The sequence below is a fragment of the Taudactylus pleione genome, unplaced genomic scaffold (assembly GCF_031769625.1).
Source record: "Taudactylus pleione unplaced genomic scaffold, aTauple2 ptg001449l, whole genome shotgun sequence".
Taxonomy (NCBI): domain Eukaryota; kingdom Metazoa; phylum Chordata; class Amphibia; order Anura; family Myobatrachidae; genus Taudactylus; species Taudactylus pleione.
In genome coordinates, this window is record NW_028285848.1 from 301,071 (window position 1) to 326,577 (window position 25,507).

The 25,507-nt window shown below is 51.5% G+C and overlaps 1 protein-coding gene across 1 annotated transcript in view; it reads left to right on the plus strand.

Annotated features, from left to right (window-relative positions):
• The window catches only part of CLPB (ClpB family mitochondrial disaggregase), a 125,501-nt gene that overhangs the window by 16,342 nt on the left and 83,652 nt on the right, over positions 1–25,507 (plus strand). Inside the window, exons 3-5 of the mRNA XM_088463790.1 lie at positions 4,745–4,831; positions 10,052–10,155; positions 21,332–21,460. Coding sequence (XP_088319916.1) covers positions 4,745–4,831; positions 10,052–10,155; positions 21,332–21,460 — 320 coding nt within the window. The remainder of the gene's footprint in view (positions 1–4,744; positions 4,832–10,051; positions 10,156–21,331; positions 21,461–25,507) is intronic.

The following is a 25,507-nucleotide window of genomic DNA, read 5'->3' on the forward strand; positions in this document are numbered from 1 at the left end:
TATTCTGTGTCATATCGGTCTGATGAACTTGGGCAGGAGGGTGTGTGTGTGAGGGGGAGGGTTAATAGTCAGCCCTAAACCTGAGGCGGGCTGGCGGAGTGTTGGCTCCTCCCCCTCTAGACCGCAGCAGCCTGCTGGGTAGCTCTGTTTATATGCAGGTGCCCCGAAACAGCCTGGCGCTACATTTTCTGCCTTTCTATTACCGCCATTGTGTTTTAAACTTTATTATAAATTTTTTTTTTCAACTTGGCCAGCTGCGGCTGGAGTGCTTGAAGCTGCCTGAGGAGATCCTGCGTTCGGTACCTGCCCCTGCTACCTCCCGTAGCGGCTGATGCCACCAGCGGCAGGGTGCAGCTAGAACTGGTAGCGGATGCATTCCAGAGGCGCGGATTTACCGTAAGTGCTCCCTTTTCTGGTATAAAAAGCAGATGGCTCCATTCTCCCCGGTCTGAACCTAAAACCCAGAAATGTTGGGCTGTGGTGGACGAGTTGGAGTTGGAGGACTTGAGGTCGGTCATCGACAACATGGAACCGGATGAGTTCACGGTGTCCTTGGACATCTGGGACTCATGATTTCGTGTTATAATCTGAGACGGGCACTAGTCCCTTGCCATATTTGCCCTTCTTGACCATACGGTCCAATATCCGGCTCCACCTTTCGGCCTGGCTGCAGTGCCGAGGTTTCATGGCGGTGATGGCTATCCTTCTCTGGTCCAGGGTCCAGCGCTCGTCCTTTTCCTGGGTGATGTGCTGGTCCCCTTGCTGCAGGCTCGTCTTCTGGAGCTGGCCCACCCCTGACCTCCTGAGCTTTTCTTTGACACTCATCAGCAAAGCGTGTTCTTACAATAGGACAAAATCCTTGTCTGAACCACAAGGAGGCGCACTTCTGCCCCAGGACGTGGGGTCCGCAGGCGGTTCTGGTATACGCCATGTAGATCCCTTGGAGGTATCGTCTGATTTATCTGTTCCCTCTGATAGTGGTGCCTCCACTTGAACTCAGGAAAGTAAAAAGAGAAGGATTATGGGAGATTCTGGTAGCACCGGGCAGGCCGATAAGGCCATAATAGACCGACATTCTAGGCATGGCAAAGAGCCTTTCATGGGGCCGCCTCCAAGAACAGATCTGTTTTGACCGGTCTCCTCACAACCGTTTACCTCGGCCGGCTTTAATAGCGTGCCTGTTGAAACCATGATACTTGGAGTGGGGGTTGGATCCGGGATGCCGGCAGTCAAAATTCCGACGCCTGCATCCTGATGGGATAGGGATACTGACACCTGTCGGTAGGTATCCTAACCCTCCTCCCTCTCCCTACCCGTAACTCTAACCCTCCCTCCCTGGTGCCTAAACCTAACCAACCCTCTAGTACATAAACCATAACCCCCCCTTAGTGCCTAAACCTAACCCTCCCCCTAGTGCCTAACCCTCCCCCCCAATTCTGCTACTTTCGGTATTACGGGATTCTGACAGGTGTCGGGATTCCAGCACCGGTTCTCTAAGCGTAGGCTTCCCCTTTGCCGGGATTATGCCCTTAGAGAGTTTTTTTTTTTCCGATCGTATTGGTCTTGATCAGGGCTAGGAAACCTGTTTCGGCCAAGAATTACCACTGGGTGGGGAAGATCTGCTTCCCTGGTGCGAGACGACGGGATTTGCCACCACTTTACAGTCAGTCTGCTGCTGCAGTTCTCACAGGAATGGGGGATGGAAATGCTGTTTAAGTTTCGGGGGTCAGGCCTTTGGGTTTTCTGTCAGAGAATACCTTTTACCCGCTACGCAGGCCAGTATCCGGTCTACAGTAAAAAGGTAGACAATGGAAGTTAGACGGGTAGTAGGTCGACAGGGTCTGAAGGTCAACACACTAAAGGTCGACTAGTAAGAAGGTCGACAGGTACAGAAGGTCATTAGGTTGACCCATAAATGGTCGACACGTGTTTGTTTGTTTTTTTGGGTTGGTTAGGCACTTACCGGAGGGTGAGGGACTTACTCCGACGGTTAGGGTTAGGCACCAGGTGGGAGGATTAGGCACTTAACGGAGGGTTAGGCACTAGAAGGGACGGTTAGGCTCAGACACCTACCCCGACGGTTAGGGTTAGGCACCAGAAGGGAGAGTTAGGGTTAAGCACCAAGGGGAGGGTTAGGGTGAAGTTTAGGGATAGAAAAAACAAATAAAAAAAACATGTGTTGACCTTTTTGTGCGTTGACCTAATGACCGTGTCGACCTTCTTACTAGTCGACCTTTTAGTGTGTCGACCTTTCAGGTTAGCTTGGTTACTATTGGGACCCCTGATCGTTGACCGCGGGTCGTTATAGACGTTTGGGGGTTGGTGTATGTGCTGGATGTTAGATATCAAACATGCAGGACAATCAGACAACGATATCTGATCATTGTCTCATCGCTCTGTGTACGGAGCTTTACTTACATTGTCTACCCAGACATTGTCTACATTTTTACTGTAGACCTAATGATCCACACTCGCGCAGACCACCTTCAGGAAGATATACTGTGTAGCCTCCAGTAGCTCCTCTGGATCTCAGCCTGGGCTATCTGCCTCCCAGCACCCTTCTTTCCAGCCATTGGATTTGGTGGGATAAAGGTGCCTTCTGTTCGTTATATCCACATCAGGCAGAGTTTCTGAGCTGGTGGCTCTGCCTCGTGGGTCTCCATTCTCCTCTCCCATGAAGACGTGACTGTTCTAAGGACCAAACCTGAACATTATGATCTCTGCCTCAGAGGGGGAGAGGTCTGCAGAGGAAGAGGTCTCTTTCCTTTCTGGGTGCTGTAAGGGCACTGCGGACCTAATGTCCGTGAGAGAATTGCGCAGAATGGGTGACCTTTTGGTCCATTATGATGTCCAACAGAAAAGTTGGCTTGCGTCTGTCCAGACCTTTTGCCAGGTGGATTACTTCTGTGGCTCATCAGAGGTGCATTGGGGCAGGACAACGTGGAGCACTTTCCACCAGATCTGTTGGGGCCTCTTTAAGAGCGCGGGATGGGTGATAAGCTGTGCGGGGCGGCCTCTTGCTCTTCTGTGTGCACGATCTGTAAATACTACAAATATTTTTGCATCCGGTTTGCAGGAAAGGTTCTAGACTCTGCTACTGTGGAGCACCCCTTCCTTTACTGACAGCTTTGGGATATCCCCAGTGGGTCTAGAGCTCCCCATGGATGACAGGAGATGGGATCTTTGGACTCTGGGCCTGATTCAGAGCCGCTCGTAAGCGGCCACTCGTTCGCTCTGAGCGATGTTCGCACAACTGCGCATGCGTATGGGTCGTAATGCGCATGCGCCAACCAGTCAGTGCGGTCGGAAATCGAGCGCTCGCCAAATAGCGAGTGCCTGCTAATTTGAGTGACAGGATGAGGCGTTTGTGGGTGGTAGCAGGGGAAGGTGCTTGAAAACGGGGAGTGGTGATCCGAACGCAGGCGTGCCAAACAGTCAAAACGGGCGTTTTAAGGGTGTACATAATTAACAAAGCAGCGTCATCGGCCACGTCACTTGGTTGTCTCTGTTCACATGATTGCGGTAGGAAAATCCTACCACAAGCACTGCGAGCAGTTCAGACGCCTTTCGGTGTACTCGATTAATCAAATAAATAGCGGAGATGACGTAGGATGCGAGCGGCCAGGGGGCGTCTTTACAAAATAGCGAGCGCATGTTTTGGACGCTCGCTCAGACATAGAGGCGTCAACAGACCGCAAAGAGCGAGCGCTCAATTTAAATATCCGGCCCCTTTTTTTGAACGAGCGAGCGCAAATAGCGTCCGGCTCTGAATCAGGCCCTCTGTATATTAAATCCTCTTCTCTGACACTAAACTATTTCCCTTTACGCTCTTTGTCCTATACTCCATGTTTCTGACCTCGGGGCTGTGTTATAAGAACGCAGAGCTTCCCACAGGGCTTCCAAGTTAGGGGGGAGTATTTGGAGGTGCCACCGCAGTCTGTACCCCAGCACGTCCAGTGTCCTCTACTGGGAGGATTTATAGTAAGTACAAACATCCCATCTTACCAACATGCCCTAGTGTTCATTCTAGCACCCTGCACCTGTCACAACACGTGCAGTTCCTCTATCCTGCCTAGGGTGTCGCTCTCTGGTGCTTCTAGCACACTCTGGTCTGTATCTCGGCAGGTTGTTGCATCAGCTGAGCGTGCTAGAAGCACCAGAGCAGAGAGCGACACCCCAGACAGGAACTGTACGTGTTGTGACAGGTGCAGGGTGCTAGAATGAACACTACGCCCAATAATGTTCCGGCGGGCGTCTCGCCTGCTGGAGCCTGAGCTTAGGGGCTTTAGGCCAGTATTGCCGGTCACTGACTGATGGTGAATGTAGTTTGTGTCTCTGATATAATCTGGGCTGGGGTGAAATTGTTCATCCATTACTATGTATTTATAATATCTATCATACACTGTAATGTGCTGTGCAGTGTAACCTGTGAACCCACCTATCAGGCATCTCAGGGAACGGTGCACAGCGCTGGGAAGTGTGGCTGTCGCTGGGGGGATTATTACCCGTATGAAGGATTTAGTACTGGAGTTGGGACTTGCACCGTAGGAACAGAGGAGAATACGGGGATTGTAATGTCCCTTCCAGCAACGTCCGGGTATTATGTGTGGTTTGTCTGTGGCTACATTGGGATAGTCTGGGGTGGAACAGGTGGGATGTTACCCAGACCTAGTGGTACATTCTCTCCTCTAATCTGTAACCTGGCCCAGATTGCAAACGGTTAATAAAGACCTTTCTGTTCCAGGTTACTGCAGGAAAAAGTGGACCCCAATTCACGGCACAAACTCGGGTGGACCCCTCTCATGGTGGCAGCGATTGGGAGAAACCGGAGGTATGTTCAGTAGCTTCGTCCACAGGCTCCCCTGTATCTTCATTCTGAGGCTTCATGCGCAATTAGAGGCTGCCTGTCAGCGCTGCGCAATTAGAGGCTGCCTGTCAGCGCTGCGCAATTAGAGGCTGCCTGTCAGCGCTGCGCAATTAGAGGCTGCCTGTCAGCGCTGCGCAATTAGAGGCTGCCTGTCAGCGCTGCGCAGTTAGAGGCTGCCCGTCAGCGCTGCGCAGTTAGAGGCTGCCCGTCAGCGCTGCGCAGTTAGAGGCTGCCCGTCAGCGCTGCGCAGTTAGAGGCTGCCCGTCAGCGCTGCGCAGTTAGAGGCTGCCCGTCAGCGCTGCGCAGTTAGAGGCTGCCCGTCAGCGCTGCGCAGTTAGAGGCTGCCCGTCAGCGCTGCGCAGTTAGAGGCTGCCCGTCAGCGCTGCGCAGTTAGAGGCTGCCCGTCAGCGCTGCGCAGTTAGAGGCTGCCCGTCAGCGCTGCGCAGTTAGAGGCTGCCCGTCAGCGCTGCGCAGTTAGAGGCTGCCCGTCAGCGCTGCGCAGTTAGAGGCTGCCCGTCAGCGCTGCGCAGTTAGAGGCTGCCCGTCAGCGGTGCGCAGTTAGAGGCTGCCCGTCAGCGGTGCGCAGTTAGAGGCTGCCCGTCACCAGTGCACAGTGGAGGCTGCAGCAGTAAGTGTCTCTGACAAGGGTGAATGTCATATATAAAATACATAGGTTCATAGATTGCTGTTATGTTGTATTGATAAAACGTAAGCAGGAATCATTTTATTTATATATAATGATGGAGACGTAAGGTCTGCGTGGTCCTCGGGGGGCTCTCTGATGGGGAGGTGGTCAGAGGTAGACTGTGATATATTTGCTGACGTGACTGATACAGTATCACTGGGGGGGTGATCCAGGTGTCTTTATTATTGCTAGATGCAATGTCGACTTACCAAATACGCATTGTCCTCCCCCTCCTCATATAACGTGTTCCCAGGGTGATCAGCTCTCCCTTCTCCTAAAGCTAACAAGAGTCACCTGGAAAAGTTTGACGGCCCCCCGACCAGATCCAATGAGTCGTGCCAAGAGAAATCCAATTTGTCCGCGAGCTTTGAACACTTCGCTCTGGCGACTTTTGATGTTTGTCCCGTGCACTCGGCGGCGTCGCAAGTTCATAAATGACAGAAAGGGCCCTAATGACTTGGGACAACACAGGATTACGGCCGGCGGGACAATAGGTGGATATCCGCTCTCGAGCGGCGTGGCCCGGGTCCCCATGTGCCGAGTTCGTGTGTGGCGCGGGTTTTTGACAAGATGTCATGACAAGCTCAATGCCATGAGACCCCTTCAAGGTCGGCCCATAAGAGGCTTTCTACAGCCCCCCCCCCCCCCCCCCCCCCCGTGTTTGTTTTACTTTCATGTCAATGTGGCCGTCCTGTTACTGTGCTCAGTGGCGAGAGCCTGGAGACAATGCCCAGCGCTGGGCTGTGAAGGATGTTGACTCTTCCAGCTGAGCACCGGAGCGGAACAGGAGTGAACAGGGCGAGAAGGGCGTAACCTTCACTCTCCAGTATCTGGGGGTCTCCAGATCAGGACTGGTCTATACCTCTAGCCCACCCGTGTGTGTGTGTCGGTGAGGTGTGCGCTGTGGTAATGCTAAACGCATTTATTCTGGATGAATTAGGAGTTATGTCGCAGCGTGCGTTCGCCTTCTTGCCCAGATGTAGTTTTATTATTGAGAGAGAAATCCGCAGTATAATCGCCTGACGTGAATCGCAAGAGCGGTTCCTACCATATCCACGGCAGCGTTATAGGAGAACTAAGGGCCGTGTTTTATGGGAGATATTTCTGCCTGAACATGGGATATTTAATCATCGGTTTGTGCCCCTACCATTATCTAACGCTGAGGTGGCCATCTATGTACCTGCTGTAGAAGATGTTGCTGTTCGGTTTGCTGACTGAGGGCCTGATTCAGACCCGGTCGCTATGAGCGTACGCCTGCACGATGAGTATGCAAATTTGTCAAAGTGACGCCAAGGGAAGCGAACGCTCGCCAAGGCATAAGCATGCCCACCATGTCTTAGTGAGCGGCCACTTTGTCTGAGCGTACGCCCAATCGCACAGGCAGAGCCGCCCAGCAGCACCACGTCATCTCCAGGAAGTGTATTAAAACATTGGTACATCGCGCACCATCGGATGTGAACGCAGCGGTTGAGGTAGCTTTACCCTACCGCCAGCATTGCGAGGAAATCAGTCTAAAAAAAAAGGCAAGTGACGTGTACTATGACGCTGCCTGTTAATTATACACGCCTTAAAAAACTGCGTTGGAACACCCAGGCACGTCTGCGTTCGCAAATCCAGCCCACCGTTTTTACTGGACTGCCCCTGTTACCACCCACTCTGCTGGGCTGGCTGTGCTGGGCGAGCGAGGGATCTGTGATCGCACAGTGTAGTTCGCGCACGCGCAGATAAGTAACCATCGGCAATAGCGAACGCATTCCAGATACCGTCCGGGTCTGAATCAGGCCCTGAGCCCGTGTCCTGGACACTTTACAGGTTAATACAGGAGCGTCTGTTTTCGGTGTCATGGCAGCCTCCTGCTGGGGGGGGGGGGGGGGAGGGGGAGTGGGGGTTTCCTTCACACCCGAACGACTTGTATAAGCCTTGAACTTCTGCCTATTGTGCTGTATCTGAGCCTAAATGTCACATAGCTGCCGTCGTTTCCCGGTCCCCGTGTAACCTCGCACTGGAGGCACTTAGGATTATTACGTAGGCGGCTATTATTAGGAAGTCACCTGTGCGCAGAGTGTGTTGGTCAGAGATGGGAATCCCTGTGTAAAAGTTATTTACAGATATTTTTGGACCGTGTACATTCCCCCAGTGAAAGGAACCTGTGCGTTGTGACATTGCTGATGAGACAATCCGTGTACAAGTGTTGCGTGTTGCAGGTTCCTCCTGATATTAGGATATTCCCGTCAGTCTTTGCGCCCATGCCCGCCCCATAATTCCGCAATGGTTCCCTGTCTAAGCTTCTGTATACTGAGGTGTGTGTAATATTTCCTATTTACAGCATTTAGTACATATATCAGACCCCTGGCGTAGGCGTTACATTAATCGGAGAGAGATAGAGGTTACTCCCTACGACGAGACGCCTGGAGCCGCGGTCACACACGGTTGTCCCTCTGTTTAGGGATCTTGGTTGAGTGGCCCCATCTGCCAGACAGGGTAAGGTGTGTGCCCCTAGCAAAGTATCCAGGGTCCCCCGCACCCACCTGCTGCACTCACTCCTATACGTGACCTTTGCCCGCTCCTCGCCCCCATTGTTGTCCCTCGGCCATGAATGTTTAGTGCCGATCAATACCCCGATCCAGCAGGTTTCACACCCGTTTATGTGGAAAGGTCTCATTATTCCCTTTAATTCCCGAATCGGAGCCTGACAATACACTGCGAGCAGTTTATTGCTGCGTTATTGGGGTGACCAGCGGATCGAAGGCGGCCAGCGCTGTCCGCGGTGTCTAATCGCGTGTCTCTGTACGCTGTGTAAATCTGTTTATTGTGTGTAATTAGACGGAGAGGAGAGTGAAGCCTGGGATCTGTATTGTTTGGAGGAAGTGACCCTGTGTCCTGTAGTGTGGTCGCCCCCCCGGGACGCGCATCACAAACCTGTTTATACACCGGCTCTATGTACTATGTTGTTGTGTGACGTGTTCCTGGAAATGCTGAATTACTGACGTCAGGGGACACGTACGACACGACATCTCCTGTACAGATTTTACTTAGTGCCGCTGTAATTAGCCATCAGCTGGGAAGGCGGCAGGTTACCCTGTACCTCCGTATACTGTAATATTATTCTGCTTACTGCTGGGATGAGAGTGAGTGCTGGCTGTGCTGTTACGCTATAGACCCAATCCCTTACATTGCCAATAATTATCAATACGCAAATGTTCATTATCCGGTCACCTTTATAAACCTGTTTTGTCCCGTTCCCACCACTTCCTTCCCGACCTTTAATTGTTCACTCTAGGGGGTATATGTACTAAAGTGAGAGTTTTTAGAAGTGGAGATATTGGGCCTGATTCAGACCCACTCGCAAGCGGGTCGATGGCCGGGCAGTGCGCACGCGAGCGAGAAATCACTCGCTCCGGGTATCGCAACAAAACGGGGTGGCTGTCGATGTTGATCGACAGCTCGCCCCGTTTTGTAGGCGGGGAGGGGGGGCCGGCTGACCAAACGGAGGCGTTCCCGAGGAACGCCTGCCGTTTGTGGGCGGCCCTACTGACATCACTTGGGGCTTGCCGGAACGAGACCCTACCACAAGGGTCTCGTCCAAAACCCGATAGCCGCGACAATCACATGGCCGCTTGCAAAAGCTGTGCGTGGTCACCCACAGCTTAGCGAGCGGCCAGAAGGCCGGCTAAAAAAGAACAAACAAAAACGTCCGCCCTCATTCAGAGCGAGGGAGCGCTTGCTTTTTGCGAGCGGCTCTGAATGAGGTCCATTGCCCATAGCAACCAATCAGATTCTACTTAACATTGAACTAGCACCTTCTAGAAGATAACTAGAATCGGATTGGTTGCTATGGGCAACATCTCCACTTCTAAAAACTCTCACTTTAGCAACTTTACCCCCTAGGTTTCCTTGTGGGGGCCCAAGTGGTTTATTTGTGCTGGGTTCGGTCCTCCTGTCCTCCCAAAGCCGTAATTATACCTCCTGTCCTGTGGACACAATGCAGAATTATACCCATCTGTGCTTTCATTTCCTTCCTATACTGCTGGGATGGGGAACCTCAGGCCCGGGGGTCGTATAAGGCCCTCGGAATGATTGGGTCTGGCCCTCAGAGCTTTTTTCTACTAGCCTCATCTGGCTATCGGGGCCTAGAATGCAGTCACACCGCTGCCCTTACAGCTTCCTGGAGCATCCTCAGGATGATCCGGGCATTGCTGTAATCAACGGTGATTGTGGCCCCCGCCCCATGTGACATCACATGGAGGGGGTGTGGCCTGCACGGGCCAATAAATAATGTTATGTACAGTGTATCAAAAAAAAGGTTGTCCACCCCTGCTATACTGTATAACTGCGTATGTCCCCAATGGCCTCGTTTAGATTGTAAGCTCTTTCAGACAGTGCCCCTTTCTCCCGTGAAGGCAATTCCTCAGTGATGTCATGTAATCCTCCCCATCTATAGGCAGCGTGTGGTGTCGTATCAGTATATCCCCTCACAGCCCTGTTTTTATTCCTCGCAGTATCGTCAAGTCCTTGCTGCAGGCGGGAGCGGATCCTAACCTCGGCGACGAGTTCTCCAGTGTCTACGAGGCGGCGAAGGAGAAAAACATGCACTCGCTAGAAGGTCGGTGGTTTTGTGTAAAAATAAAACCTTTTCTGAATAAAGTGCATCAATCGCCATGTTCTCATTATACATCGGGGGCGAGTTATGGTGGGATACTTTATGGCGGACACGGTCTGCTTCCCCCCCAGCGCAAATTTCAGTGCTGACCACCCCCTACGCGCCTCTGTCACTCATTCAGCGACAGGGATGTTACAGTGAAAGGTGTGTTACTGAGTAACATTGTAACACCACAAGGTACACGTGTCCTTATTAGGTGTTTCAATAAATTCTGAATTTTTTGTTACGGTTTAAAGTATGAAATCTGATACATTTTCTGTGTATTGTAATAGATGTGCGCTGTGTACCCCAAGCTTCTGGCTTCTGCTGATTGCTGTGAATATCTTTGGGGATAGGGTCACGCCGGTCGTTTCTAGCAACGTGCAGCTTCATGAAATGTGTACATACATGTTCTCAGAACTGTCAGATCGTGCACGAATCTGTCTTTAAATGTAGACGACCAATGGCAGGAAGCGCTAGGTTGGCCAATGACCATCGATGGTGTGGTGGACGTTGGGGGACTAGCTTCACCATCGATAGGAGGTCACTGATGGTGAACATCGGTGACAGGGCCCTGATGGCTTGTGATGGCCACAGCCTGCACTTGAGTGGGTGCCGTCTAAGCATGAGCACAGTTACACTATTGATGGCTCAATGGTTTTTTTTTTTTCTGGTGGTTTATAATCCTTGACCATCGATGGTGGAGTCATTGATGTACAACACTAAGAAGGACCCAGTCTGTCTGTTCATCTAACTTGTCTGACAGTGTAGTAATAAAATGTGCTCTGCCAGGAATCCATAGAGAGCTGTAGATACACAGACCATATCATTTACTGCTTTTATGCCATGAATACATTCTGACCATGGAAAAATACACTTCCATTCTCCTGTCTGTAAGGCACAGAGGGCCTGATTCAGACCCGCTCGCGAGCGCTATGTGCTCGCAAGCGGGTCGATGGTGGCCCAGTGCGCACGACGGAGCCGGATAGCGACTGGCAATCGATGCTCTGGGTCTCGTACCAAAGGGGGCGTGCTGTTGATGTTGAGTGACAGAACTCCCCCTTTGGTGGGCAGGCCGGGGGAGTGGCTGCCCAAACGGAGGCGTTCCCATGTGAACGCCTCCGTCTGGGGCCGGCCCCACTGACGTCACGAGTGAGGTCAGTGGGAGAGATTTCGGCTCTGTTAGAGCCAAATCTCTCTGGGGCTTGCGGCAACGAGACCCTACCACAATGGTCTAGTCGCAAGTCCGATGGTCTTGACCATCGCGACCATCTTCCTGCCCGCTCGCATAGCTGTCGTCACCCACAGCTATACGAGCGGCCAGGAGGCCGCTCTAAAAAACAAGAAGGACGGCCTGATTCAGAGCGAGCGCTCTGTCAGAGCGTCCGGCTCTGAATCAGGACCAGAATGCCAAGGATGAATGTCTACAGCTTAGCACACGTCTGTTACTGTGGAACTCATTCAGAGTCGGTCGAAGCGGCCGCACGGTCGTACGCCACCGATGTTCGCTATACTGCGCATGCGTAAAGTTCGCAATGCGCGTGCGCAGACTAGCCGCTACGATCAGAAATTTCTCTCTCCTTGAACACAGCCAGGTCGGTAGTTTGAGTGACAGATTGAGGCGTTTGTGGGTGGTAACAGGGGAAGGTGCTTGAAAACGGGGGAGTGGAGATCCGAACGCAGGCGTGCCTCATTATGCGAACGGCGTTTTATGGGAGCGCATACGGATTATGGGAGTGTATAATTAACAAAGTAGCGTCATGGCACATGTGTCATGGGAGGTTTTTACACTGACATGGGCCCTCATTCAGAGCCGTACGCTCTGAGCAGAGCGCACGCTCTGAATGAGGGCCGGCCTCCATGAAAATGGAGCGTCCTTCTGGACGCTCGTATAGCTGTGGGTCACCACCCACAGGCTATATGAGCGTGCATTTTGATGGCCGCGATGGTCGAGACCATCGCGACCATTGAAATTGCGAGCCGGAGCCTGCGGTTGAGGTTTTCAACCGCAAGCTCCGGAGTGATTTTGGCTCTATCAGAGCCAATATCACTCCCACTGACATCACTAGTGATGTCAGTGGGCCGGCTTCTGACGGGAGGCGTTCCCGTGGGAACACCCCCGTCAGGGAGGCACACCACCGGCACGCTTACCAAAGGGGGCGTGCTGTCAATCAACATCGACAGCACGCCCCCTTTGATCAGACACAACGAGCGAAGGACTTTCCTTCGCTCGTCGCGTCTGGCGCATGCGCACGACGGAGCTCCCTCCGTCGTGCGCATGCTCAGTCCATAACATCGACCCACTTGCGTCGAGCGGACAGCCGCTCGCGAGTGGGTCTGAATCAGGCCCATGATCGTAGAGCTTAAGAGAGGGTATGGTCAACCTTAAGCTCTACGACCAGTTCCGATAATGGTCTCGATTAATCCTTATATGCCCGGAGATGACGTGCAATGCGTACGAGAAGGGGGCGTATTTTTTTGAATTCCGGCCGCTTCCTCCCCTTGGTCGGCCAACTACCGATCCGAACTTGGGGACGCAACTTGCGAGGGAATCATTTGAATATCCGGCCCCTTTTCCCGTACGACCGTGCGGCCGCTTCGACCGCCTCTGAATGACGTCCTGTATCCCTCCATGAAGGGGATTATTCAGAAGCAGGTACACAGACCTCCACTGCTGAATAGTTATTACCTTGGCGCTCTCGCCAGGTCCTGGGGTACAGGTTTTATTAGGATCATCGCTAGTGGCATTTGTATGTTCCTGTGTCCCGGTTGGTTTTCTCCATCCGGTATATTTGAGCCTGTGGTAGAGCGATTCTGCTGAGTATGTTGGAGATACATGAATAACGGTTGCAGTGAGAATAGCGCAGCCGTGAAAACGTAACGGTACGCTGCAACATCCATAGGCGCAGAATCGTTATGGTGGCGGATGGGACCAGTGCTGAGTGACGCTCGTACAATATTGGTGACTTCGGGGGCTAAGGTCCTGATCTAGGGTCCACCCATAGCCCTAGAACAATTGGCCGCTTGTTACGACCGTTTTGGTGACTTTTCACCCGCGAGGAGCATCTTATTCTTCATTAATCATAACAAAGGTCACGATTTTCCTGACCGACCCTAAAGATAGAAGATGTTTATCCCCATTTGCTGCCCCACGCAGTCTGGACGCCGTAGGCCTGTACTGGATCAGCCAGCGCATTGGATTAGGAACAAATGGGGACTTGTTCCCTAATAGCAGAACTGATGGTTCTGAGCGAGGTCAACTCAACCACATTAATCACGTCGGCTGTCTGAGCCCCGAAGGGGCTGCGTCCCAGCAAGTGACAGCGATCCGATGGAAACATTTGTCTACGTGAATTTCTTGTATTAAAACCATAATATTAACTATCGTCTGTATATAGAACCTCTCGGATAAAAACCCCGCGTTTGGCTCTAACTCCTGGCTTAGGACCCATTATGGCGCCTGGCGAAGAAGTTCCGCTGCTTAGCGCGCTCAGGCCGGGCAGTCGCTCAGTGCGCTGCCTGTCCTGCGGTGACCTCAGAACTCTGGGCCTGATTTAGAGCCGCTCTTAAGCGTCCGCACGCTCGCCCATGAGCGATGGCCGCACAACTGCGCATGCGTATGGTTCGCAATGCGCATGCGCAAACCAGTCATTGCAGTCGGGTATCGTGCACTCGTAAAACACAGAGGGGCTGCTATTTTGAGTGACAGAATGCGCCGTTTATGGGTGGTAACGGGGGAAGGTGCTTGAAAACGGGGGAGTGGTTGTGTGAACGCAGGCGTGCCCAACGGTCAAACGGGCGTTTAATGGGAGTGCATAATTAGCAAAGGAGCGTCATCGACCACGTCACTTGGTTGTCTTTTAGCCTGAACTGCTCGCAGTGATTACGGGAAGTAATTCCTACCTCAAGTGCTGCGAGCAGTTCAGATGCCGTTCGATGTTCCCGATTAATCTAATAAAAACTGGAGATTACGTGATTTGCGAACGACACAGGGGCATCTTGAAAAAAATAGCGAGCGCATTTAGCGGACGCTCGCTCATACATAGAGGCGTCCTCACACCGCAAAGAGCGAGCGCTCAATTTAATATCCGGCCCCTTTTAGAAAGCGAGCGGCCGCAAATAGCGTCCGGGTCTGAATCAGGGCCGTCCTTCTTGATTTTTAGAGCGGCCTCCTGGTCGCTCGTATAGCTGTGGGTGACCACCCACAGCTGTAGCGAGCGGCCATGATGATGGTCGCAATGGTCAAGACCATCGCGACCATCGGGCTTGCGACGAGACCCTTGTGGTAGGGTCTCGTTGCCGCAAGCCCTGGAGTGATTTTGGCTCGAACAGAGCCAAAATCCCTCCCACTGACATCACTAGTGATGTCAGTGGGGCCGGACCCAGACGGTAGGCGTTCACATGAGAATGCCTCTGTTTGGCCAGCCACGCCCCCGGCACGCCAACCAAAGGGGGCGTGCTGTCACTCAACATTGACAGCACGCCCCCTTTGGTACGAGACCCGGAGCGACGGTTTGCCGGTCGCTATCCGGGTCTCGCGCATGCGCACTGGGCCAACATCGACCCGCTTGCGAGCACTCAGCGAGCGGGTCTGAATCAGGCCCTCTGATCGCACACACGTGTACTGGAGACGTGACGCCGGGGTGAAGCGCTGATGGGGAGAATGCGATTTAATTTCCCTGTCAGCCGCGTTTTCTCTCATTGTAAATAACGTGTCTCAGGAACACGGAGCCGTTATTATTATGTAAATGCGTCGCTGTCTTTGTTGTAGGACAGTTTATTTTACTGCTGAATAATTAGATCGTTGTCAGACGCGGAGAGTGCAAACGTCTTTATTACAGAGATGCTTCCCATTATTCCCAGCCAACCTGGCTGGAGAAGTGCGCAGTAATTGCGTTTTACAGCTTAATGAGCGGCGAGACGCACAGTAGAAAAAAAAAATGGTGCCGTCTGTTCCTCTGCTGCGGTATTTGATTGGTTTGTGTAATCATCGCAGTCCTCGGCGGCAGAGGGTAAGACCAGCGGAAGGCGTACACACTAAGTTGAGATGTTGCCCATAGCAACCAATCGGATTCTACTTAACAATTATCTCGCACCTTCTAGAAGATAATAGCTAAAATGTGGTTGCTATGGGCAACATCTCCACTTCTAAAAGCCTGGAATGGCGCGGCGTACACCTTTTATAAGAAAAGAAAATTATAATAAAACGAGGCTCATACAAAACTGCAGAAATCCACGTATACATGTTACTATTGTACATACGCGACGGCAAATGCGCGCTGATGAGACGCGCGCGGCGGACATTTAAAGCTCTGTACCGCCCCGTATATTGGTAGATATATGCTGAGTGTGGATGCGCTTTTTTTTCTATTTGTTTGATTTTTATGATGAGAAATTTTCTGCCCATTTTCCGCTTCGGCCTCGAAATGTAAACGGGAAATGGTTTTACCCGCCGGGTATTCCATCGCTCGGTGCAGCTGCTGTATACGCCACAGGCAGTGTATAAAATAGGGATTATTGGGAACTATGCTGAATGACGGAAGGGGATAAAAAGAAAAGCCCTTGCCATCCTTGATGGGGATACGTTCAATATCCCGGCACATGGGATGCAGGCGCCGGAATCCCAGCACTAGTCAGAATACCGCCGCTGGCATCACGCCCACCGGAATCTTGAAGGTAAGTAGCGGGATTTGGGGGGGAGGTTAGGTTCAGGCACCGTGGAGGGTTAGGGTATGGAGATGAGGAAGGTTAGAATACCGGCTGACGGGTGTCGGTATCCTAACCCTGTTGGGTTGCCGACGTTGGATTTTGAACGTCTCGATCCCGGCCACTGCCATTCCGTACCCATTCCCCTTGGGTGTTTTATATTTTTACGCCTATGTACAAACTCTCCTTACAGCATAAGGATCAATGATCCCTATCTCAAACTCTGGGCTTCATTCAGAGCCGCTCGTAAGCGGCCGCTCGTTCGCTCCGAGCGATGTTCGCACAACTGCGCATGCGTACGGATTGTAATACGCATGCACGAACCAGTCAGTGTGGTCGAAAATTGTGTGCTCGCTAAATAGCGAATGCCTGCTATTTTGAGTGACAGAATGAGGCGTATGTGGGTGGTAACGGGGGAAGGTGCTTGAAAACGGGGAGTGGAGATCAGATCGCAGGCGTGCTTAAAGGTCAAAACGGGCGTTTTATGGGTGTGCATAATTAATACAGCAGAGTCATTGACCACGTCACTGGGTTATTTTATAGCCAGAACTGCTCGCATGATTGCGGTAGGAAAATCCAACCACAAGAATAGCGAGCAGTTCATTCGCCTTTCGATGTACTCGATTAATCTAATAAATAGCGGACATGATGTATGATGCGAGCGGCCAGGGGGCGTTTTTTTCAAAATAACGACCGCATGTTTTGTTCGCTCGTTCAGACATAGAGGCGTGAACAGACCGCAAAGAGCGAACGGTTAATTTAAATAGCCAGCCCCTTTTTATGAGCGAACGCAAATAGTGTCCGGCTCTGAATCAGGCCCTCTGTCTCCTCTCAATTAACGGAGGCTGAAAACACTAGACGCTCCCAGTATAGTGACAACCGCCTTCTGAAGATGGCGCAGGGCATCTTGTACTCTGGAGTTTGGTAATTGGGGGGACGGGAAGGATTCAGGGCTCGATTCAGACCCGCTCGTTAGATGCGTTCGCACGCACCCAGCGTATGCAAATCTCGCAGAGGCATTAGCACGCCCACTATGTCTTGGCGTGCGATCGCTCTGTGTATGCAGACGCCCACTTGCGCACGTCATCTCCAGGAAGTGTATGCAACCATGGGTACATCGAGGACCATCGGATGTGATCACAGCGCTTGAGGCTGACCATACCCTGCGCAAGCACTGCGAGCACTTCAGTGTAAAAACCAGCCAGGTGACGTGTCCTATGACGCTGCCTGTTGATTATGCACGCCACTGAAACGGCGTTAAGACGCTCAGGCACGCCTGCGTTCGCACCTCCACTCCCCCGTGTCTAGCGGCCTGCCCCTGTTCCCACCCACAAACTGTCTCCCGTCACTCACTCTGCTGGACAGTCTATGCGGCTAGTCTATGCGCAGCGAGCGAACACTTCCCGATCTCTCGCAGTGGTTCACGCACGCGCACTGTGATGTGTACGTATTCACACAATGCGAAAATCAGCTGGCTACGGGCGAACGCAGCCTAGCGAGCGGATCTGAATCGCCCCCTCAGTTGGCTACAAATGACTTGAAAGTTTAAATCCACTTCTTTATTCAGCAGAAGAAAAGTCTTTTGAGGGTTAATGTGTCTGATTTCTATCACAGGCCGTCGTGGAATTTCGCAGGTTGTCAGCTCTTCTGCCCAATCCTGCTGGATATTTTTTATTGTTATTGCGTTCTGCCGATACACAGCTTGCGCTCGTTCCCCAGCCTCCGTACACACACATATTTCAATTTCATAAAAACATCTAAACTACGACATCAGAATAAATATATTACAGACATTTGCACGGCCGGCAGCGAGCTGAAATTTTCCAGGCGTCCCAGTGATGGATGTTAGGCGAGGCTCCCCCTGACGCTTTATCGAGTTTCCCATCATAATGTCCCGCTCCGGTATTTCTTACAGATGATGACTGAGCTGTCACGGAGAGGAGGGGGGGGAGCAGGGAACAGACACACACCCAATAATAATAAGACTTTAATCTTTTTACCGCTCTCCTGCCTAGTATCTCAGATTCATCTTCCCTGACACACAGCTCTCAATCCGCACTACTCCCGCACCCGGCTCTCCGTTAACCCTTAGTGGAAGCGAGGAAATCTATTTCTGCTCCACAAAGTGGCGACCTGCGATCGCCCAACATATGATAAATTGTGGCTGCTATTTAGTATTCTACCACCAAGCTGACCATACACGCGCAACCTTTTATTTCTTTATCAAATGCAGATCCCCCAAGTTGTTCCATGGCTGAATTATTTTGGGAGATAAATGTTACCCAAAAATGTGTAATTACCAGAAGTCTAATACCCCTTTTACACCAGAGCTAAAACCCGGCTTATTGCAGGGATAACCCGGGTAGCTCCTTGGTGTGAAAGGGGACAGGGTTGGATCCCTGGGTGGAGTGACCCGACAATCCAACCCAGGTAACTTGCAGAGTCTTACATGGGAATAACCCGTGAAACCCCGCAGTATAAATGGCGCGATCCGTGTCACTATGACCTGGAGCGCGACGCATGTCTGCTGATTTTCTGGCTTCAGTGGCACTTGGTAATGACGTCATCTCCAAGCGTCCACTTCAACAGCGGGAAAGCCGGGTCTCTGCAGACCCGGCTCTGGTGTGAACGGCGCCGACTCGGGAGTATCCTAGGTTGGCGCTGGGGAAATTACGGGTCTGATACGGATTGGAACCCTGAGCGCTCGCAACCGGGTCGATGGTGGCCCAGAGCGCATGCATCGTGCACATGCGCGAGACCCGGATAGCGACGGGCAATCCGTCGCTCCGGGTCTCGTACCAAAGGGGGCGTGCTGTCTATGTTGAGTGACAGCACGCCCCTTTGGTGGGCGTGCCGGGGGGGTGGCTGCCCAGACGGAGGCGTTCCCATGTGTACGCCTACCGTCTGGGGCCGGCCCCACTGACATCACAAGTGATGTCAGTGGGAGAGATTCCGGCTCTGTTTGAGCTGAAAGCTCTCTGGGGCTTGCGGCAACGAGACCCTTCCACAAGGGTCTCGTCGCAAGCCCAATGGTCGCAATGGTCTTTACCATCGCGACCATCTTCCTGGCCACTCGCTATAGCTGAGGGTGGTCACACACAGCTATGCGAGCGGCCAGGAGGCCGTTCTTAAAAAAAAAAAAAAAAAAATAGCCCGGCCCTGATTCAGAGCGAGCGCTCTGTCATAGCGTCCGGCTCTGAATCAGGGCCCCTGTCCCAACCTCCGATTCAGACCCAGAATTGCGGTATAAGGCTCCACTGAGAATGAATAAGAGTCTTCAAGGTTTGAATGGTCCCCAGTCTGTGCCAAGCTGAAAACCCGATTGGCTTTAATATGATGCTTTGGTTAAATAAGTAGCTTTTATTGTAAGCTCTCCAGACTAGTCCTGCTTTAGGCGTGTTGTTGCTGGGTACATGTCGGCAAACCATACATATCAGTAGTTGGGAGCTTGAAGGTCGCTCCGCTCGTTTTGCCAGTAAAAGTTGCCGCGCGTTTCCCAGTTCGTTCTGCAGCGCAAACCGAGAGCACGGAGGTCACAGGATTCTGCTCCAGAACTGGCGTCCAGCCTACGTCCTAGAGTCTGTGTTTTCAGTATTAGTTTCTGGCATCTGTTCTAGATTCCTGTCCTTGCGATTCCCGTATCCATTAGTATAATTTCCAGCTGCTGCAAGAGAGGCGACATCTGTAACGGGCGTGTGCCCTCTTACTCATCCGCCATTCAGCGCAGCCAGTTATTCCTTAATCATTTCATTAACTACTTCATTATTGGCTTAATATTACTCTGCATACAGGTGGATGTGTGTTATCCGGGATCCTGTGCTCCTGGCCGGGGGTGCTGAGGCCGTGCCCTGAATACAGCTGTGTCTCTGCTAATTATTTGCCTCCTAGTAAGCGGCTGATAACATGGGAGGACTGTTATCTACACTCTGGCTCTATGGGGATAAGTGGCCGCACTTGGGGCAGGATTCCAGCAGAAGTGGCTTTTGTTGGCTCTGTGTAATTGTCATCCGCATGTTACACTTTAGGAGTTTAGCACTTTGGGGCTCATTTATTAAGATAATAATTATTGCGGCAATAATTAATATTTAGTGGTAAATGATACATATTTCTGGCAGTTACAGATAATAATTTCATTGCTCATCTGCCCCTGTGATACTAGTTTGGCGCAGTATTCAGTTTGCAGGGCCAGTTGCTGTGCGCGTACGTGCGCCATTTGCTTATATATTTATTTTTTTGGTGGGTTATGTATTTTCTATACATGTTTAATGTATAAAAAAAATATATATATATATATATATATTAATATAAATATTTTTTTTTATGCATTAACCATGTATAGAAAATACATAACCCACCAAAAATGTAGTAAAATATAATTTTTTTCTAATTATTATTAAATATTTTAATATTCAATCAGAATGGACCATTTTATTTTGTAATGCTTTTGTACGGAGATGGCGTTTGCACTGGCGATGTGCTTGTGCGCCCTGTCCTCTAGGTCTGCCGCCTTTCCCTGTACCCCTGTGTACATTTACCCTGTGTGTTTAGTAAATAACATAGAGAGAGATAACACCTCTGACTGTGCGTCCTGCCCGGGGACGAGGTGCAGAGTGCAGACAGCCCCGGGCAGGGATATAATGGATTCTTACACTCCTAATCGCTAGTTAATGTTGATGTACGTCGCCGTCACACTCCTGACACCAGTACAATGATATCTGCCCCACACTGATTCCTTAGGGGAAAACCATCATACGCTGAGCCTTTATGTATGTGTAGTGTCCTATGTAATGCTACAAACATATAATGATCCGGTCATTTATTTATATTCTATACTAGCATGAGGAGAGCTCTTGTGCAATGTGTGCTTACACAAAGGATCATGTTATAATATGTTTATTGCACAGATCATGCTTTCTTTGCTTATTGGACTGATACTTATTTCATGTGGTGCATACACACGGGACGACCGCCGCCGATAACGCTATCGCTGAACGATTTCCCGGGTGTGCTGGATGATTATATCGACCATCCAGCACACCACCAACCCACCAACGACTGGCAGCGACCCGCAATCAACGATCGCGGGTCCCTATAGTAACCTGGTCAGTATCGACCAGGTTGGCTGGCATGTACGGTCCATGGACGATATCCCACGCATTCCAGGTCTTTGGAGGCACCGAAAAATGAACGATAACGCTATGATCGATACCATTATCGTTCAAATCGTGCATTTTAACCGTACCGTGTGTACGCAGCTACAGTGATGATATTGGGGAAACTATACTCCCACCGTGAAGTTCTCCAAACCCCGTAAATGACCTCACTGTAACCCCTGGCGACTGCCTCTAAATGCTTACCAAGGTGGCGGAGTATTGTCAGGGTGTCTCTATGCATGTCACCCGCTAAATGCGTCTTTCTCCCTCTCTCCGTATAGTGCTGGTGACGCGGGAGGATGAGTTCAGCAACCGGCTGAATAACCGGGTCAGCTTCCAGGGCTGCACTGCTCTCCACTACGCAGTCCTGGCCGACGACTACGGCACCGTCCGGGCTCTTCTAGAGGGAGGTGAGTCGCCCAGATGGACTCCATAGAACATCAGGCCGCACCTGTCTACACGTTACTGCTTGTGTCTAGTGCCGGACGTGACTTAGGGGTCTATTTATCAATAAATATTTGCGGCACGTTCCCTGAACACACCCAGAAATACTTAGTATCCCCTGAATGCAGCAGGTTTCTCCGCTGTGCTATCAGCGCATCTTGCAGTGTAATAATGGGCGCGAATATCCTGCTAACTACTTTTTTCAGAAATGGGCCCTTTATGGCGTTGGAAATGATACTGCGTGATTTATTGGGGCATGGAAACTAACTACAGCCGTGTTTCACATATGTTGCGTCTGCGTTCAGGTGGCGCATGTTCCATAGTAATGGTTGTGTCACGTCTCGTCCTACGCTCTATGCTGGGGAAATAATATATATGACGTTATGTCCGTGTCACCTACACCCATGAGGACACGAGGCATGGAGGGTCCCCTGTAATAATGTGCCCGACATTACAGCGTATATAGGGCTGCCGCCTCCATTACCGCACAGTGGGCCTGATTCAGAGCCGCTCGCTCCCAGCGTATGCAAATCCAGCGCACGCCCAGCAAGGCAGGCGATCGCACAGCAAGGCATTAGCACGCCCACTATGTCTTGGCGTGCAATCACTTTGTGTATGCAGACGCCCACCAGTCATCCATAAGACGCCCACTTGCGCACAGCATTTGCAGAAGTGCATGAAAACATTGGTACATCGAGCACCATCGGATGTGCTCGCAGCGCTTGAGGCTTACTATACCCTGCCGCAAGCACTGCGATCACTTCAGTGTGAAATACAACCAGGTGACGTGTCCTATGACGCTGCCTGTTAATGATGCACGCCTCTGAAACGGCGTTGAAACACTCAGGCACGCCTACGTTCGCACCTCCACTCCCCCGTTACTAGTGGCCAGCCCCTGTTACCACCCACAAACGGCCTCTCCTGTCACTCATTCCACTGGGCTGTCTATGCTGGGCGAGCGAGAGATTCCCCATCTGTCGCAGTGGTTCGCGTGCCCGCATTGTGATGCATATGCAGATTGCAAATATCGGCCAGCTACGAGCGATGGCATCCTGGCGAGCGGGTCTGAATCAGGTCCAGTGTCAGCGATCTGCCTATACCTGGCCTTGGTGGTCGGGGTCAGGGGCTGTTAGCAGATTAGACAGTGACAGCAGGCGGAAGGTGTTGTGTGGATGAGAGCGTTACCTATTGTACTCGTACTCTCCCTCCAGGGCACTTCCGTCCTCCTCAGGGGGAGAAGCCATTAACTGGGCACTTAAACAGGCCGCTAGCCCCAGGCCTCTGCCGTTCCTCTCATTCACTCACTTGACCTTTGCCGGTCTTCTGTGACCATTGTGTGACCAGCAGCGTTAACCAGATCAGTGCCAGACGGGGGAGAGGGTGGATGAGCCGGGAATGTGAGGGCAGCGATGCAGACAGGGACCCTGTACACAGCAGCGAAAGTCCTGATGCTGGGGACAGATGGGAGTGGTGATAGGTCCTGCGGCTGTTTACCCTGCCTTCTCCATTCTGTTTAACCTGTCACCATACACACAACTTCTCCCCTGTGTCTAGACACACAGATGTGCGCCCACCTTCCAGGAGGGGGGAGAGACTGGGAACGAGTTACCCTGGATAGTGATTTTTGGTGCTGTATTCTGAAAGTAGAATAAAGGAAGTTCCAGGTGCTGCACAGAAACCCGTCCTTCCTAGTGTCCGTGGTTTTATTCCAGGTGTGTTACCGTAGGGCAGCCTTTGTCTGGTACATCCGGCTGGGTCACTGAGAGCTGTAGCTGCCGTTACTGCTGACCTATGCAGGAACTTACCTCTGAGCCTCTGTCAGTGAGCGGGTTCATCTCAATTCTCTGGGGTCTCTTGGCAGTAAACAGGTTAACTTTAAATCCATCTAAGGTTAACCTTTATCTACTGTTTTGGTCTGTATCTCAGCAGTTTGCTGCATCAGCTGAGTGTGCTAGAAGCACCAGAGCAGAGAGCGACACCCCAGGCAGGAAAGAGGTACTGCAGGGGTTGGGACAGGTGCAGAGTGCTAGAGTAAAGACTATTTATCCACCTGTGGTCTCCTGGCAGTGTGCAGGTTACTATCTATCCACCTGAGGTCTCCTGGCAGTGTGCAGGTTACTATCTATCCACCTGAGGTCTCCTGGCAGTGTGCAGGTTACTATCTATACACCTGAGGTCTCCTGGCAGTGTGCAGGTTACTATCTATACACCTGAGGTCTCCTGGCAGTGTGCAGGTTACTATCTATACACCTGAGATCTCCTGGCAGTGTGCAGGTTACTATCTATACACCTGAGGTCTCCTGGCGGTGTGCAGGTTACTATCTATACACCTGAGGTCTCCTGGCAGTGTGCAGGTTACTATCTATACACCTGAGGTCTCCTGGCAGTGTGCAGGTTACTATCTATCCACCTGAGGTCTCCTGGCAGTGTGCAGGTTACTATCTATACACCTGAGGTCTCCTGGCGGTGTGCAGGTTACTATCTATACACCTGAGGTCTCCTGGCAGTGTGCAGGTTACTATCTATACACCTGAGGTCTCCTGGCAGTGTGCAGGTTACTATCTATACACCTGAGGTCTCCTGGCGGTGTGCAGGTTACTATCTATCCACCTGAGGTCTCCTGGCGGTGTGCAGGTTACTCGATATCCACCTGAGGTCTCCTGGCAAAGTGTGAGTTAATATCCATCCCTGATGTCTCCTGGCAGTGAGCTGGTTATCTTGAATCGCTGGTAGAGCGAGGGTTAACCTCTCATTCTTTCTCCAGAGCCCGCAGCCCCTAGATTCTGTTTGTCCCTGTGACACCCCCCCCCTCCCCCCCATCTCTATAGGGTAACTCAGGGGTTAACGTCACACTGACAGGCAGAACCGTGAGTGGTCTATATGGAGCGGACTGTGCTTTATAGTGTTTAATCTTTGCACCTGCAATTTATAGCTTCACAAAAGGAATCAATACAGGTTTTTATAACTCTCCCGACCCTGGACGCGCTGCGGGACAGGAAGCCGATGTGACAGGGATACAAGTGTCACCATAACATGTTCCTTTTATGGTCTTTGTTCTTGTGATCCCACCGTTTAATATCATTGGCAGCTTATACTAATTTCATTGTATAATTCGTGTGTGCTATAGCGCCCCCTCCTGGCTCCCCCTTTTTCATGCCCCATTCATGTGATCAGTGCCGGTGCTGGTGGGATACTGGGGCCAATGTCCTGGGGGCGGAGAGGCCATACAGAGGATGCCATGTGCTGCACCTAGGGGTCTTGCGTCTACAGTATGTGGTTTAGAAAAAATCTTCTACAGGTTGCAACGAGGAAACTTTGGTGTTGCCCATAGCAACTAGTCCAAGATGGAGAATGTAAATAGTCAGCGATCACATGTCAGTAAAGTGGGGACTGCTGCCCCCTGGGAATGTGGTGCTCTGGGGTGAACGTACCTATAACCTCTCTAGCCAGGAGGACGGAGCCTGACTCTCGCCCCCCCTGTGCCTGCCATGTAATTACGGAGAGGGTAGCACATTTACCTTACTGACACACAACTCCATCCAATAAGCCAATGTGCCCAAGGATACGAGGCCGGTGACGCAGGGCCCTAACTGGGACTATTGACAGGGACCCGAGAAGCCAGGAAACTGAAAGACAAATTGTTAAGAGGACGGAGTTAATAAAATTTGAGTAATGTGGGGCTGTCACCAGGATAAACTTTTTTTCAATAGCGGTGACACGAAGATATTTCCCCAATGAGTGACCTCCTTCAGCTGCGGCACAGAGGCAGCGTTACAGCCAGCTTGCCATTTATCACACACTACGAGGCTACTGCCGGGTGTGGGGGGGGGGGGCAGAGGCAGAGTGCCTGGGGTGCGGACCAGGTGCCGGGCTCCCCAACACATAGCCGCACACTGTGGGTGGTGACAAATTGCCCGGCCTATTAAGGGGTCTAAAGGTTGGAGGCCTCTGTGCGTGGACACAATAGGCAGTCTGATCATTTCTGCTTAAGACATGAAGACGCCATTGTCCGT